Source organism: Mobula hypostoma, chromosome 20, assembly GCF_963921235.1.
Source record: "Mobula hypostoma chromosome 20, sMobHyp1.1, whole genome shotgun sequence".
Classification (NCBI taxonomy): domain Eukaryota; kingdom Metazoa; phylum Chordata; class Chondrichthyes; order Myliobatiformes; family Myliobatidae; genus Mobula; species Mobula hypostoma.
This window is the reverse complement of record NC_086116.1, coordinates 54739108-54752083: the sequence shown is the minus strand read 5'-3', so window position 1 is coordinate 54752083 and position 12976 is coordinate 54739108. Positions and strand designations below refer to the sequence as shown.

At 45.0% G+C, this 12976-nt stretch overlaps 1 protein-coding gene across 1 annotated transcript in view; it reads left to right on the top strand.

The window, feature by feature from the left end:
* zgc:77752 (uncharacterized protein LOC393862 homolog) overlaps nt 1–7644 on the top strand; it is a 29281-nt gene extending 21637 nt beyond the window's left edge. Inside the window, exons 5-7 of the mRNA XM_063072215.1 lie at nt 1582–1719; nt 7146–7560; nt 7602–7644. Of these exons, the coding sequence (XP_062928285.1) occupies nt 1582–1719; nt 7146–7560; nt 7602–7644 (596 nt within the window). The remainder of the gene's footprint in view (nt 1–1581; nt 1720–7145; nt 7561–7601) is intronic.
* Nucleotides 7645–12976: the final 5332 nt, after the last annotated feature.

Genomic DNA, 12976 nt, shown 5'->3' with positions numbered 1-12976 from the left:
TACAATCTGTAAATTTCAGTTTGAGGTGGAGAGATTACAGTCTGTCCAGTTCCATTTGAGATGTGAGAGTTTACAGTCTGTCCAGTTCAGTTTCAGATGGAGATTTTATCATCTGTCCAGTTCAGTATGAAATGTGAGTTTACAGTCTGTCCAGTTCAGTGTGAGATGTGAGAATTTACAGTCTGTCTGGTTCAATTTGAGATATGAGAGTTTACAGTCTGTCCGGTTCAGTCTGAGATGTGAGAGTTCACAGTCTATTCAGTTCAGTGTGAGAGTTTTCAGTCTGTCCAGTTCAGTTTGTGATGTGAGAGTTTACAGTCTGTTCGGTTCAGTTTGAGATGGAAAGTTTACAATCTGTCCAGTTCACTGTGAGAGTTTACAGTCTGTTCAGTTCAGTGTGAGAGTTTACAGTCTGTTCAGTTCAGTCTGAGATGTGAGAGTTTACGGTCTGTCCAGTTCAGTTTCAGATGGAGATTTTACCATCTGTCCAGTTCAGTTTGAGTTGGAGAGTTTTCATTATGTCCAGTTCAGTGTGAGATTTGAAAGTTTACAGTCTGTCCAGTTCAGTTTAAGATGGAGAGTTTACAGACATTCCAGTTGCGTTTGAGATGAGAGAGTAGTAGAGAAGGAAAAAGGACAAGCAAACGAAAGGTGAAAGTAATGGAGAGTGCATTATTTGGGATCCTATCAAATCTGTAAGAAATCCTTAAAATATTAGAAATTATATTTATATTATATAGATGTGATGCACTGCAAATCATCACAAGCAGTGAAATGAGATGAACAGTGGTTGATTACTGTATTTTGGAAAAAAATCTCCCTTCAGTCTACTGTGTCTGCCAACCATCATAATTCCATTTCTATTATTTCTTCAGCAATACACAAAGAGGAACTCTACAGGTCCTGCAGCATTTGTGGAAATAATGAACAGTCAATGTTTCACTCGAGACCCTTCTTCAGGACTGGAAAAGATTGGGGATAGGGAAATTCCAGTGTCTGCAGGTCCGGTTGTGTTTATATTAATTCTAGATTAATCAAATAAGTGATCAGTTCATTAACATTTAGTGATATTAGTTTTGGGTGTGAATATGTGTTTGTGAACATATTAACACCAAAATGTGACACGGTATAAGGCAACTGAAATACTTAGTTTGCCTGTCTGTTAAGTGTTGGCCGGGTGTCTGTCTATCAGATTGGCTCCTGAGTGATTTTGGCTGATGCTGGAGTCTGCTACTCTGAACACCTGTGCGGTCAGACCGGAAGGAGGATCTTGTCCCGAAATGTTGACTGTTTATTCCTCTGCAGAGATGCTGCCTGACCTGCTGAGTTCCTGCAGCATCTTCTGTGTGTTACCACAGAATGCCAGGCTGCATTTTTTTATGGTGGCTGAGGGGCAGCGAGCTGGGTTACTGCATTTTAAGCAGCTACTCTGTCTCTATGCTTCTGACAAACCCCACATCATTAACTGACTGCAGCAAGAGTACCAGTTACGGTATTAGGACCCAAGCGTGTTAATTTTGTCATCAAGAGGAACATCCTTTCCCTGGCGTTTAATTTCTCTCCTCCTTTTCTCCTTTGCAGTTTACTTTTTTAACTTTGGAATGACAGATTTTGGGGTCTCTTCGCTGGTGCGTATACTGGATGCGGTGAAGGTGACATCTTTTGCCGTGCAGGAGGGAAACGTGGCGGTGCATTGCCACGCAGGGCTCGGAAGGACAGGTCTGTCAAAGTTGACGTCTGGTTTATTGTCACCTGCACAGGTTCAGTGACAACTTACTCGCGGCAGCATCACAGACAGGGAGCATCACATTGGCAGCATTCACAAGAAAAACATCAATTAAATATAAATTTTACTAGAAGGAACACATTTACAATGAAGAGAAACAGTAGCCAGTTTAGTGCAAAATGTTGCTAAACTGAGGTACTGAGTAGGGATGTGCCAGTTAATTCAAAAACTGAAGTCACTGTTTTGAACCTGGTGTGTGGGACTTCGGGCTTCCGTATCTCCTGCTCGATGGTAGCTGGAGAAGATGGCTTGGCCTTGATGGTGAAATTTTTCTGTCAGCAGAAAAATCATTCTATTAACTCAGCCATGGACTGCTGTGAAAAGAGATAGGTTGGGCATGGGGATAACAACCCTTCCCTATAAAAACCCAGAGCCACAAACACTCCAAAGATCTCATCCCTGGGAGGGGAAAGACAGACCCTGGACGGAGGTCTGTTGGTAGTCAATGCCCCAGTAGTGGCAATGAGCTGAAGTAATTAAGCAAGACCATGGCAGACATAGAGCTGTTTAATCAGCTCCTTAAGCTTTTCATTTCAAAATTCTGTGTGTGTTGGACGTGGGACATGGGTGATGGCTAATTGAGCAAGTAGATTCCTACAGAGTAGGATTATAGTGAGATGTGCAGCAAGGGTGGCTGGAATGATTTATGATACAACTGGGGAATTGATAATTGATTCAAAGGCTGAATGGCTGTCTCCCGTGTATCTGTGACCTGTATCAATCCTAGTTTGGTAGTTAACATTCTCATGTGAGAGTTAAAAGTACTTTCACTGAGACTGTTGAATCTAGGACACTGCTCCACTGCAGTACACGGGAGTGCAAAACTGTTGGAGGTGGAAGAGACTGAACTCAGGCCTATTGTCCCCAGTCACGAGGAAATCTGCAGATGCTGGAATTTCAAAAGTTGCTGGTGAATGCAGCAGGCCGCACATTTTAATTCCACGTCCCATTCCCATTCTGATAAGTCTATCCATTGCCTCCTCTACTGTCAAGATAAAGCCATACTCGGGTTGAAGGAACATCACCTTATATTCCGTCTGGGTAGCCTCCAACTTGATGGCATGAACGCTGACTTCTCTAACTTCTGCTAATGCCCCACCTCCCCCTCGTACCCCATCCGTTATTTATTCATTTATATACACATTCTTTTTCTCTCTCTCCTTTTTCTCCCTCTGTCCCTCTCACTATACCCCTTGCCCATCCTCTGGGCTCACCCCCCCCCCACCTTTTTCTTTCTCCCCGGACCTCCAGTCCCATGATCCTCTCGTATCCCTTTTGCCAATCACCTGTCCAGCTCTTGCCTCCATCCCTCCCCCTCCTGTCTTCTCCTATCATTTTGGATCCCCCCCTCCCCCTCCCACTTTCAAATCTCTTACTCACTCTTCCTTCAGTTAGTCCTGACGAAGGGTCTCGGCCTGAAACGTCGACTGCACCTCTTCCTACAGATGCTGCCTGGCCTGCTGCGTTCACCAGCAACTTTGATGTGTGTTGCTATTGCCCCCAGTGCTGGCTACCTATTCAAGAATTATCCAGAAAGTCGCAGTCAGTGTTTGTTCTTTAACATTACATGCGTGGCTGATATGGATATCCTCTGCTCAACCGTGTTGTACTCAAACTGGCAAACCTCAAAAGAAGTGCTGCTTTGGGACACTCAGGATGTAACAGTCAAGCAGAAATGTTCACAGCTAATCAAGCCGGCCAGTTCTGATTGGTGCTGTTAGCAGACGTTACAGCTTCACGTGCTTCGTAAGACAGAGACAGCAGGGTTACTCATGTCACTTCTGTGGTTACTGAAAATACGAGTTGATCAAACATTTTGCTGCAGGTCAGCACTACAGTTTGTGATGCAAGCTCCCTGCTCTATCCACTGCTGCCATGTGTTAACAGGCACATCTGCTTGTATCCGACTTCTCGATTCCACACACCGCCCCCATCCCACTCCCCACTCCCCACTCCAGCACCAGCTCAGAGATCAAAGGTCAAAGTAAAATTTACTATCACCGTACATTATCAGATGCTTTTTCTGTGGCCATACTTGACAAATCTTTAGAACAGTAACTGCAAACAAGTTCTGTAAACTGTAAAGAAACCGTGCTAATGCAGATAATAATAAATACTGAGCATGAAATAACAAAAGACCCATGATGTGCTGGACTGAGTCAACTACATTTGTAGGATCTTCCGTTCAAAGACGTTGGTGTTCCCATACCATACCTTAATGCAGCCCGTCAGCACACTTTCCACCACTCATCTATTGAAGCTTGTCAAGGTTTTCGATGACATGCCAAATATTTGCAAATTCCTGAGGAAGTAGTGGTGTTGTCGTGCTTTCTGCACAATTATATTTATATGATGGGTCCAGCAGAGGTCCTCTGAGATAGTGACATCCAGGAATTCAAAGTTACTAACACTCTCTACCTCTAATCCTTCAATGATTACTGGCTCATGGACCTCTGATTTCCCTCTCCTGAAGTTATTGACAAGGAGTGAGAGGTTGTTGTTATTACACCACTCAGCCAAGTTTTCAATCTCCCTCCTGAATGCTGGTTCATCACTCACTTTGATTCAGCCCACAACAGTGGTGTCATCAGCAAACTTGTATATGGTGTTGGAGCTGTAATTAGCCACACAGTCATGGGTGTAAATGAGTAGAGCGGGGGGCTAAGCACACATCCCTGCAGTGCTCCTGTGTGGATGGAGATTGTGGAGGAGATGTTTTTGCCAGTCTGAACTGACTGGGGTCTACAAGTAAGGAAATCCAGGATCCAATTGCACAAGGGGGTATTGAGACCCAGGTCTTGGAGTTTACTGATTAGTTTTGAGGGGATGATGGTATTAAGTGGTGAGCTATGATTGATAAAGAGCATCCTGATGTCTTCATCTTTGCTGTCCAGATGTTCCAGGGTTGTGTGAAATGAGATTGCATCTGCTGTGGACCTGTTGCTTCAGTAGGTGAATTAGAGCAGATCTAAGTCACCGTTCAAGCAGATGCTTCAACACCAGCATCTCAAAACGCTTCATCACTGTGGATGTAAGTGTCACCGGGTGATGGTCATTCAGACAGGAACCGTCCTGTTCTTGGGCATCGGTGTGATTGAAGCTTGGTTGAAGCAGGTGGGTACCACACACTGCTGGAGTGAGAGATTGAAGATATCTGTGAACACACCAGCCGGCTGGTCAGCACAGGTCTTCAGTATTCAGCCAGGACCAGCTGATTTCCTTGGATTCACTCTCTTGAAGGCATCCCACATGTCATCTTCAGATAGTGAGACCAAAGGATCACCAAGAGATATGGGGGGTACGATGGTTCCTCCCTGTTCAAGTGGTCACAGCGAGCATAGAAGGCATCAAGCTCAGATGGAAATCATCAGTACCTGGGAGTACCCTGCCAGGACTTCGCAGTTACTAACTTCACAGCCTCGCAAATCTCTGTTTAAAATGAAAACAATTCTCCTGATTTTCATCCTGCAATTAATACCCTATTTTTCTTCATTCTTCATTTGAATAATTGCTTCCCCCCCCCCCCCACAACGTGGCCATCTTAACAGAAACATCTCCAATCCTTTAAACCATTTCTTTTGCTCTTCCTGCCATGTTGTGAAATTTGTTAACCAGCATGTGTCATGAAATTTGTTAACCCATGCTGGTGATGATAACTCTGATTCTGAGGTTCTGTGTGTCAGCATGCTCCCCTTTGCCTTAACATTCCTCCTATGGTCCAGGCACCAAAACTACACTGTGATCCTTCCTACACTGATTTACCTGCGGTTTAATGTTAATCACCTCTCCTGTAGTCCAGAAACCAAAACCACACTGTGCTTCGTCCTACTCTGATTCCCCTGAGGTTTCATATTGATTCAGCATTCAATCAGAATTCAGAGTAACATTACTGAGGTCAGCCAAACAGGTTTGTAAAACACGAGTTTGTGTTTATCTCTTTTGAAATATGAGCAACTGGATAATTATCAGATGACCTTACCTTCAGAGCAGTTTCCACCCAAAACTCTCCCCGTGCACAAAGAGAGCTTTTAACCCAGCACTGGTGCAGAGTGCAGTCAAGTGGTTAAGGGAATGGACATGAAATCCATTGGGTTTTCCACAGGTCTGAATCCTGCAGGTTACACGTTTCCATTATTTCGAGCTGGCACAGTACCTTAGTGGTTAGTGTCAAATATCGCTGTGATGATTGTACGCTCTAGTATCAATTGTTTGGTGACAGTAAAGTAAAGTGTAACGTTATTGCAGCACCAGCAAGCCAAGTTCAGTCTTGTCACTGTAGGGAGTTTGTACGTTCTCCCTGTGATCTCCCACTATAGGGAGTTCGTACATTCTCCCTGTGATCTCCCACTGTAGGGAGTTTGTATGTTCTCCCTGTGATCTTCCCACTGTAGGGACTTTGTACGTTCTCCCTGTGATCTCCCACTGTAGGGAGTTTGTACGTTCTCCCTGTGATTCCCCCCACACCCCAGACATACCAGTTGGTAGGTTAGTTGAACACACAGGTGCAATTGGACAGAGTAGGCCTATTGGCATGCTAGATCTCTAAATTAAGATAAAAATAAATTTGTGGAGGTAATTTACAGGAATGTTTTGTGGCATTTTACCAGTTGTGAAGAACATCTTTCCCGCAGGTTCCACTCTTCATGCCTAATTATTATTTCACCACTGCAGGTTGCCAAGACATAGAAATTAAAGGCATAGCTTTTGGAGGACTTCTTCCCTAAAACTAACTGGTGGTGGTACTCTCTTTTACTTATCCCATCTCAAACCTCAGACCAACCACCTTTATCGGTGGCTTGGTCTTGATATTCCTTGAATAGATCTCCTTGGAAATGGTGTGATCATTTTGTTCAGTAAAAGGCTCTAGACAAATGTTACTCAGTCAGCTGCATCATAGGCTCTGGCCTCCACAGCATCCAGGCCAGGACACCTTTAAAAGGTCATGTCTCAAGAAGGTGGCATGCATCATTAAGGACCTCTCCATCCAGGATGTTTCCTCGTCTCAATGCTACGATCAAGGAACAGGTACAGGAGCCTGAAGACATGCACTCAATACTTCAGGAATAACTTCTTCCTCTCCGCCATCACATGAACCCAGGGACACTATCTCACTATTTTTGCCTCTTTTTGCACTACGTACTTAGTTATATATTTCTTACTGTGATTTGTAGATGTTTTATTATTATGTCTTGCAGTGTACTGCAGCCATAAAGCAACAAATTTCATGCTATATGCCAATGAAATTAAACCTGATTCTGAAGTTCTAGCAGCACTAAACATGGGAAGTTGTGAAGCACTGTAATTGATACTTTCCCACAAACAAGTGAAGCTCACTATGCGTTTCCTTGTTCTCTGGCAGGGGTGCTGATTGCCTGTTACCTGGTCTATGCCACCCGGGTGAGCCCCTGCGAAGCTGTCCAGTATGTCCGGATCAAGCGCCCCTTCTCTATCCAGACACGCACCCAGATTGACTTGGTCTTTGACTTTGCCCAGTTTGTGGACTCTCAGAGAACGGTGTTCACCGGTGTAAACCCGCACGCCCACCCCGTCACCCTACAGCAGCACCTTTATCGCCAGCAATATCTCCTGCATGGCTACGAAGCACGGCGTCTCAAGTACGTGCCCAAAATGGTTGACTATGCCTGCAAGAGGCTCCTGCAGCTGGCATTCGACAGAGCGGACTGTGTCGCAGTGCAGGTGGAGAAGCAAAGAGAGATGAGTGACCGTTTCATGACCCTGCGCATCAGGGAGACCATCGCTTCCTTCATCCCCTTGTTAGAGTCTTGCCAGACAAACAAGGATCCCGTGGACCCAGACAATGTGCTGAGACCTCCCATGGACATGAACGGCTTCCTTAAACTGGGCATTTCCTCAGGGGGATGCACGGGGGTCTATTCGGGCAGGTTGTCACGATCCCTCAGTGACTCCAGTCTCTACAGATCCACACGCAAATATCAAGCACAGGTAACGGGGACGTGTCAGAGGTGGGTCAGTGTTAGGAGCCGGGACCCATGCTGAGCAGCAAAGAAAATATCAGGGAGCAAGCGAGACAGTATTTTATAAGCTGGGACTTGCTTCCTGGGTTCAGATGTGTGCAAACATTTGATAGAGCGCTAAAATTTCATACGTGGCTACTACAAAGGGGCAGGTTGGGAAGAAAGTGTAGTGGAAATTGGAGGGAGGATTTTTACAAAGTGTAGAATGCACAGCAGGGATGGTGGGAAAGGCAGATACATTACGGACATTTAAGAGACTCTTGGATAAGCACATGGATGAAAGTAAACTGGAGGTCTACATGGGAGGGAAGACTCAGATTGATCTTGGAGTTGGTTAAGGGGTCAGCACAACATGATGGGCTGAAGGTCCTGTATTATGCTGTACCATGTTCCTAAGTTCGTTCATATTGGGAACAATTCCAAGCTGGGATCGGATTGAAGGGATCGCTGACTATAGTCCAGTTAGGGTACCCAAGGTAAAATAGGAGATTAATTGAGTGAGTATTGGATTGAAACTGTGTGTGTGTATATGAGCTTTGAATGAAAATATAATGCTTGTGTGATCAGGTTACATGTATGCAGGCAGTCTGTGCAAACAGATCAACAGGAAGATACAGTTCTGGATAAAGTCTGAAAGGACACTGAGGTTCTGGGCTAAAGTCACAAAATTGTTAAACTACTCAACAGATGGGACAATGCCTGTGGACAGAGGACCAGGGTTAACAGCTTTTTCAAGAGACCTTCTCTCACAACAGATGCTGTCTGACCTGCTGAGTATTTTCAGTATTTTCTGCTTTTATTTACATTTCCAGCATCTTTTGCATTTTGTTTTTCCTAAACATAAAACACAGAGCAACACAGGAGAGGCCATTCAAACTGTAATGTTGTACCGATCTCGATGCCAATTTACACTACTCCTGGTTATTGTCCAAATCCCTCCGTATTCCAGTGTCTACCTGAAATCCTCATTAACCCACAAGCAACCCACTTTCACTGTTGCCCTGGCTAACCGATGCCTGGCACCTACCACTCTCTACATAAGTAAACTTGCTCCTCATGTCACCTTTAAATTTCCCCCTCTGACATTAAACGCATGTCCTCTGGTGTTTGCTATTCCTTCGCTGTGTACTTAGCGTGACACCATTATAGTTCGCGGTGTCAGAGTTCAGTCCCGGCACCCTCTTTAAGGAGTCTGTACATCTTCCCAGTGGAATGTATGGGTTTTCCTCGGATCGTCCAGTTTCTTCCCACAGTCCAAAGACATAGAGGGTGGGTGAATTGGTCATTGTAAATTGTCCTGTGATTAGGACAGGGTTAAATTGTGGTGGCTGGGGGATGTGACTCAAAGGACTGGAAGGGCCAATTCTGACCATAAGACAAAGGAGCAGAAGTTGGCCATTTGGCCCATCGAGTCTGCTCCACCATTTTATCATGAGCTGATCCACTGGGCATGTGGCCAAGTGGTTAAGGCATTGGACTAGCGACCTGAAGGTTGTGAGTTCGAGCCCCAGCCAAGAGAACATGTTGTGTCCTTGAGCAAGGCACATAATCACACATTGCTCTGCGACGGCACTGGTGCCAAGCTGTATGGGTCATAATGCCCTTCCCTTGGACAACATTGGTGTCATGGAGAGGGGAGACTTGCAGCATGGGCAACTGCCAGTCTTCCATACAACCTTGCCCAGGCCTGCGCCCTGGAGAGTGAAGACTTTCCAGGCGCAGATCCATGGTCTCGCAAGACAAACGGATCCCTTAAAGATCCATTCTCCGATTTAGTCCCACTCCCCCGCCTTCTCACCATAACCTTTGATGTTCTGGCTACTCAGATACCCATCAATCTCTGCCTTAAATACACCCAATGACTTGGCCTCTGCACCGTATCTGTAAATAAACAAATAGATTGATTTGACTCTCTATCCTACCCATGTCTCTTATAATTTTTAAGACCTGCATCAGGTCTCCCTTCAGTCTCCAACGATCTCGGGAGAAGAAACCGAATTTGTCCAACCTTTCCTTACAGCTGATATGCTGGAAACCAGGCGGTATCCTGGTAAACCTGTTTTGCACAATCTCCACACAATTGTCCAAGTGCAGTTTTACTGAAGACTTGTACACCTGCAGCATGACTGCCTTACTTCTATACTCAGTAATGAAAACAAGCATACCATTCACCTTTACCAACTCATCCACTTGTGCAGCCACTTTCAGTGAACTGTGGAGTTGGGTCTCTATACGTCAATGTGACTCTACCATTAACTGTACATATTAGTGAGTCTATCATTAACTGTATAGTTTCCCCTTTCATCTGATGTTCCAAAGTGCAACACTTCCCACTTTCTCAGAATAATAGTTCACAAGGTGCAGATTAGATATGTGCCACAGAGGAAGAAGTTCTCAAATGGCAGGGGTAGCCAACCATGGCTGACAAAGGAAGTTAAGGACTGCATAGAAGCCAAGGAGAGGGCATACAAGGTAGCAAAGAGAGTGGTGAGTTGGATGATTAGGAAGCTTTTAAAATCTACAAAAGGCAACTAAAAAAGCTATAGGAAAGCAAAAGGCAAAATATGAGGGTGGACTAGCCAATAATATAAAGCAGGATACCAGAAGTTTTTTCAGTTATATAAAGAGTAAAAGGGAGGTGACAGTTGATTAGATTCAACTTTTGTCATTGTGCCCAGTACAGATACAAAGCTAATGAAATGCAATTAGCATCTGGCCAGAAATGCAAAGAATAGAGTTATTTAAAAGTGAATAAAAAGTAAGTGCTACAGCACACAAATATAAAAGTACTGAGACAGTACAATATGGGTGCAATATTGCTTAGTGCTGTGATGTGAGATTCAGCAGGGTCACAGCCTCAGGGAAGAAGCTCTTCCTGTGCCTGCTGGTGCGGGGCCGGAGGCTCCTGTAGCGCTTACCAGATGGGAGGAGAGTAAAACGTCCACGGTTAGGGTGAGATGCATCCTTGATAATGCTTTTCGCCCTGCCCAGGCAGCGTTTATGGTAGATGTTCTCAATAGTGGGCAATTGGGTGCCGATAATCCGCTGGGAAGTTTTCACCATGCTGGAGTGCTTTGCGGTTCGATATGGGACAATTGCCATACCACACTGAGGTGCAGTTGGTGAGTATGCTCTCAATGGTACAGTGGTAAAAGTCCGTCAGTATCCTGGGACAGAGGTGAGCTTTCTTGATGCTCTGCAGGAAATAAAGGCACTGTTGCGCCTTTTTGATCAGGATGGAGGAGTTCTGGGACCAGGTGAGATCCTCGGAAATGTAGACACCAAGGAATTTGAAGCTTGATACATGCTCCACTACAGTTCCGTTGATGTAGATGGGGACGTGAGTGTGACTCCTGGCATGCCTGAAGTCCACAATGATCTCCTTGGTCTTCTGAGTGTTAAGGGCCAGGTTGTTGTCAGCACACCATGCAGCCAGGTGCTGGACCTCGTCCTTGTAGGCCGTCTCGTCATCCCCTCTGATCAGGCCAACCACTGTGGTGTTGTCTGTGAACTTGATTATGGAGTTAGAACCATGTACAGGAACGCAGTCATATTGGACCACTGGAAAATGATGCTGGTGAGGTAGTAATGGGGGACAAAGAAATTGCAGATGAATTTAATGGGTTCTTTTGCATCTGTCTTCACGGTGGAAGATGCTGGCAGTGTGCCAGAGGTCCGTGAGTGTCTGGGAGCAGGAGTGAATGCCATTGCTATTAAAAAGGAAAAAGTTCTAGGCACACTCAAAGGTCTTAAGGTGGATAAGCCACCTGGGCCAGATGGACTACATCCCAGAGTCCTGAGAGAGGTTGCTGAAGAGATAACAAATGATTCGTCATGATCTTTCAAGACTCACTTGATTCTGGCATGGTCCTGGAGGACTGGAAGATTGTAAATGTCACTCCACTCTTTAAGGAAGGAGGAAAACAAAAGAAAGGAAATTATAGGCCAATTAGCCTAACTTCAGTGTTTGGGAAAGTTTTGGAGTCTATTATTAAGGATGAGGTTTCAGGTACTTGGAGACTAATGATAAAATAAGTCAAAGTCAGCATGGTTTCTGTGAAGGGAAATCTTGCCTGACAAATCTGTTAGAGTTCTTCAAGGATGTAATAAGAAAGGTGGACAAAGGAGAGGCAGTGGATGTGAATTACTTGGATTTTCAGAAGGTGCCACACATGAGGCTGCTTAACAAGATAAAATCCCATGGCATTACAGGAAAGATACTGGCATGGATAGCAGAATGGCTGACAGGCAGGAGGCAACAAGCAGGAATAGAAGGGGCCTTTCCTAGTTTGCTGCCAGTGATTAGTGCTGTTCCTCAGGGGTCAGTATTGGGACTGCTGCTTTTCACATTGTTTGTCACCAATTGCATTGGTGATCATTTTCCAATGTTCCTTAGATTCAGGATCAGTTCCTGAGGATTGGCAAATGGCTAATGTTATCCCACTTTTTAAGAAAGGGGGGAGGGAGAAATCAGAGAACTATCGCCCTGTTAGCCTAACATCAGTAGTGGGGAAGATGCTAGAGTCCATTATTAAAGATGAAATAGTGGCATATCTTGATAGCAGTGATAGGATTGGGCCGAGCCAGCATGGATTTACCAAGGGCAAATCATGCTTGACTAACCTATTGGAGTTTTTCAAGGATGTAACCAGGAAGATAGACGCGGGAGATCCAGTGGATGTGGTGTACCTTGACTTTCAGAAGGCATTTGATAAGGTACCACATAGGAGATTGGTGGGTAAAATCAGAGCTCATGGCATTGGGGGGAGGATATTGACATGGATAGAAAACTGGTTGGCAGACAGAAAGCAAAGGGTAGCAGTGAATGGGTGTTTCTCGGAATGGCAGGTGGTGACTAGTGGGGTGCCACAGGGCTCGGTATTGGGACCACAGCTGTTTACGATTTACGTCAATGATTTAGAGGAAGGCATTGTGAACAACATCAGCAAGTTTGCTGATGATACTAAACTGGGTGGCAGTGTGACGTGATGAGGATGTTAGGAGAATTCAAAGTGACTTGGATAGGCTGGGTGAGTGGGCAGAAACTTGGCAGATGGCATTTAATGTGAATAAGTGTGAGGTTATTCACTGAGAGCAAGAACAGGAAGGCAGATTATTATCTGAACGGTGTGGAGTTAGGTAAGGGTGAAACACAAAGAGATCTAGGAGTACTTGTTCATCAGTCTCTGAAGGT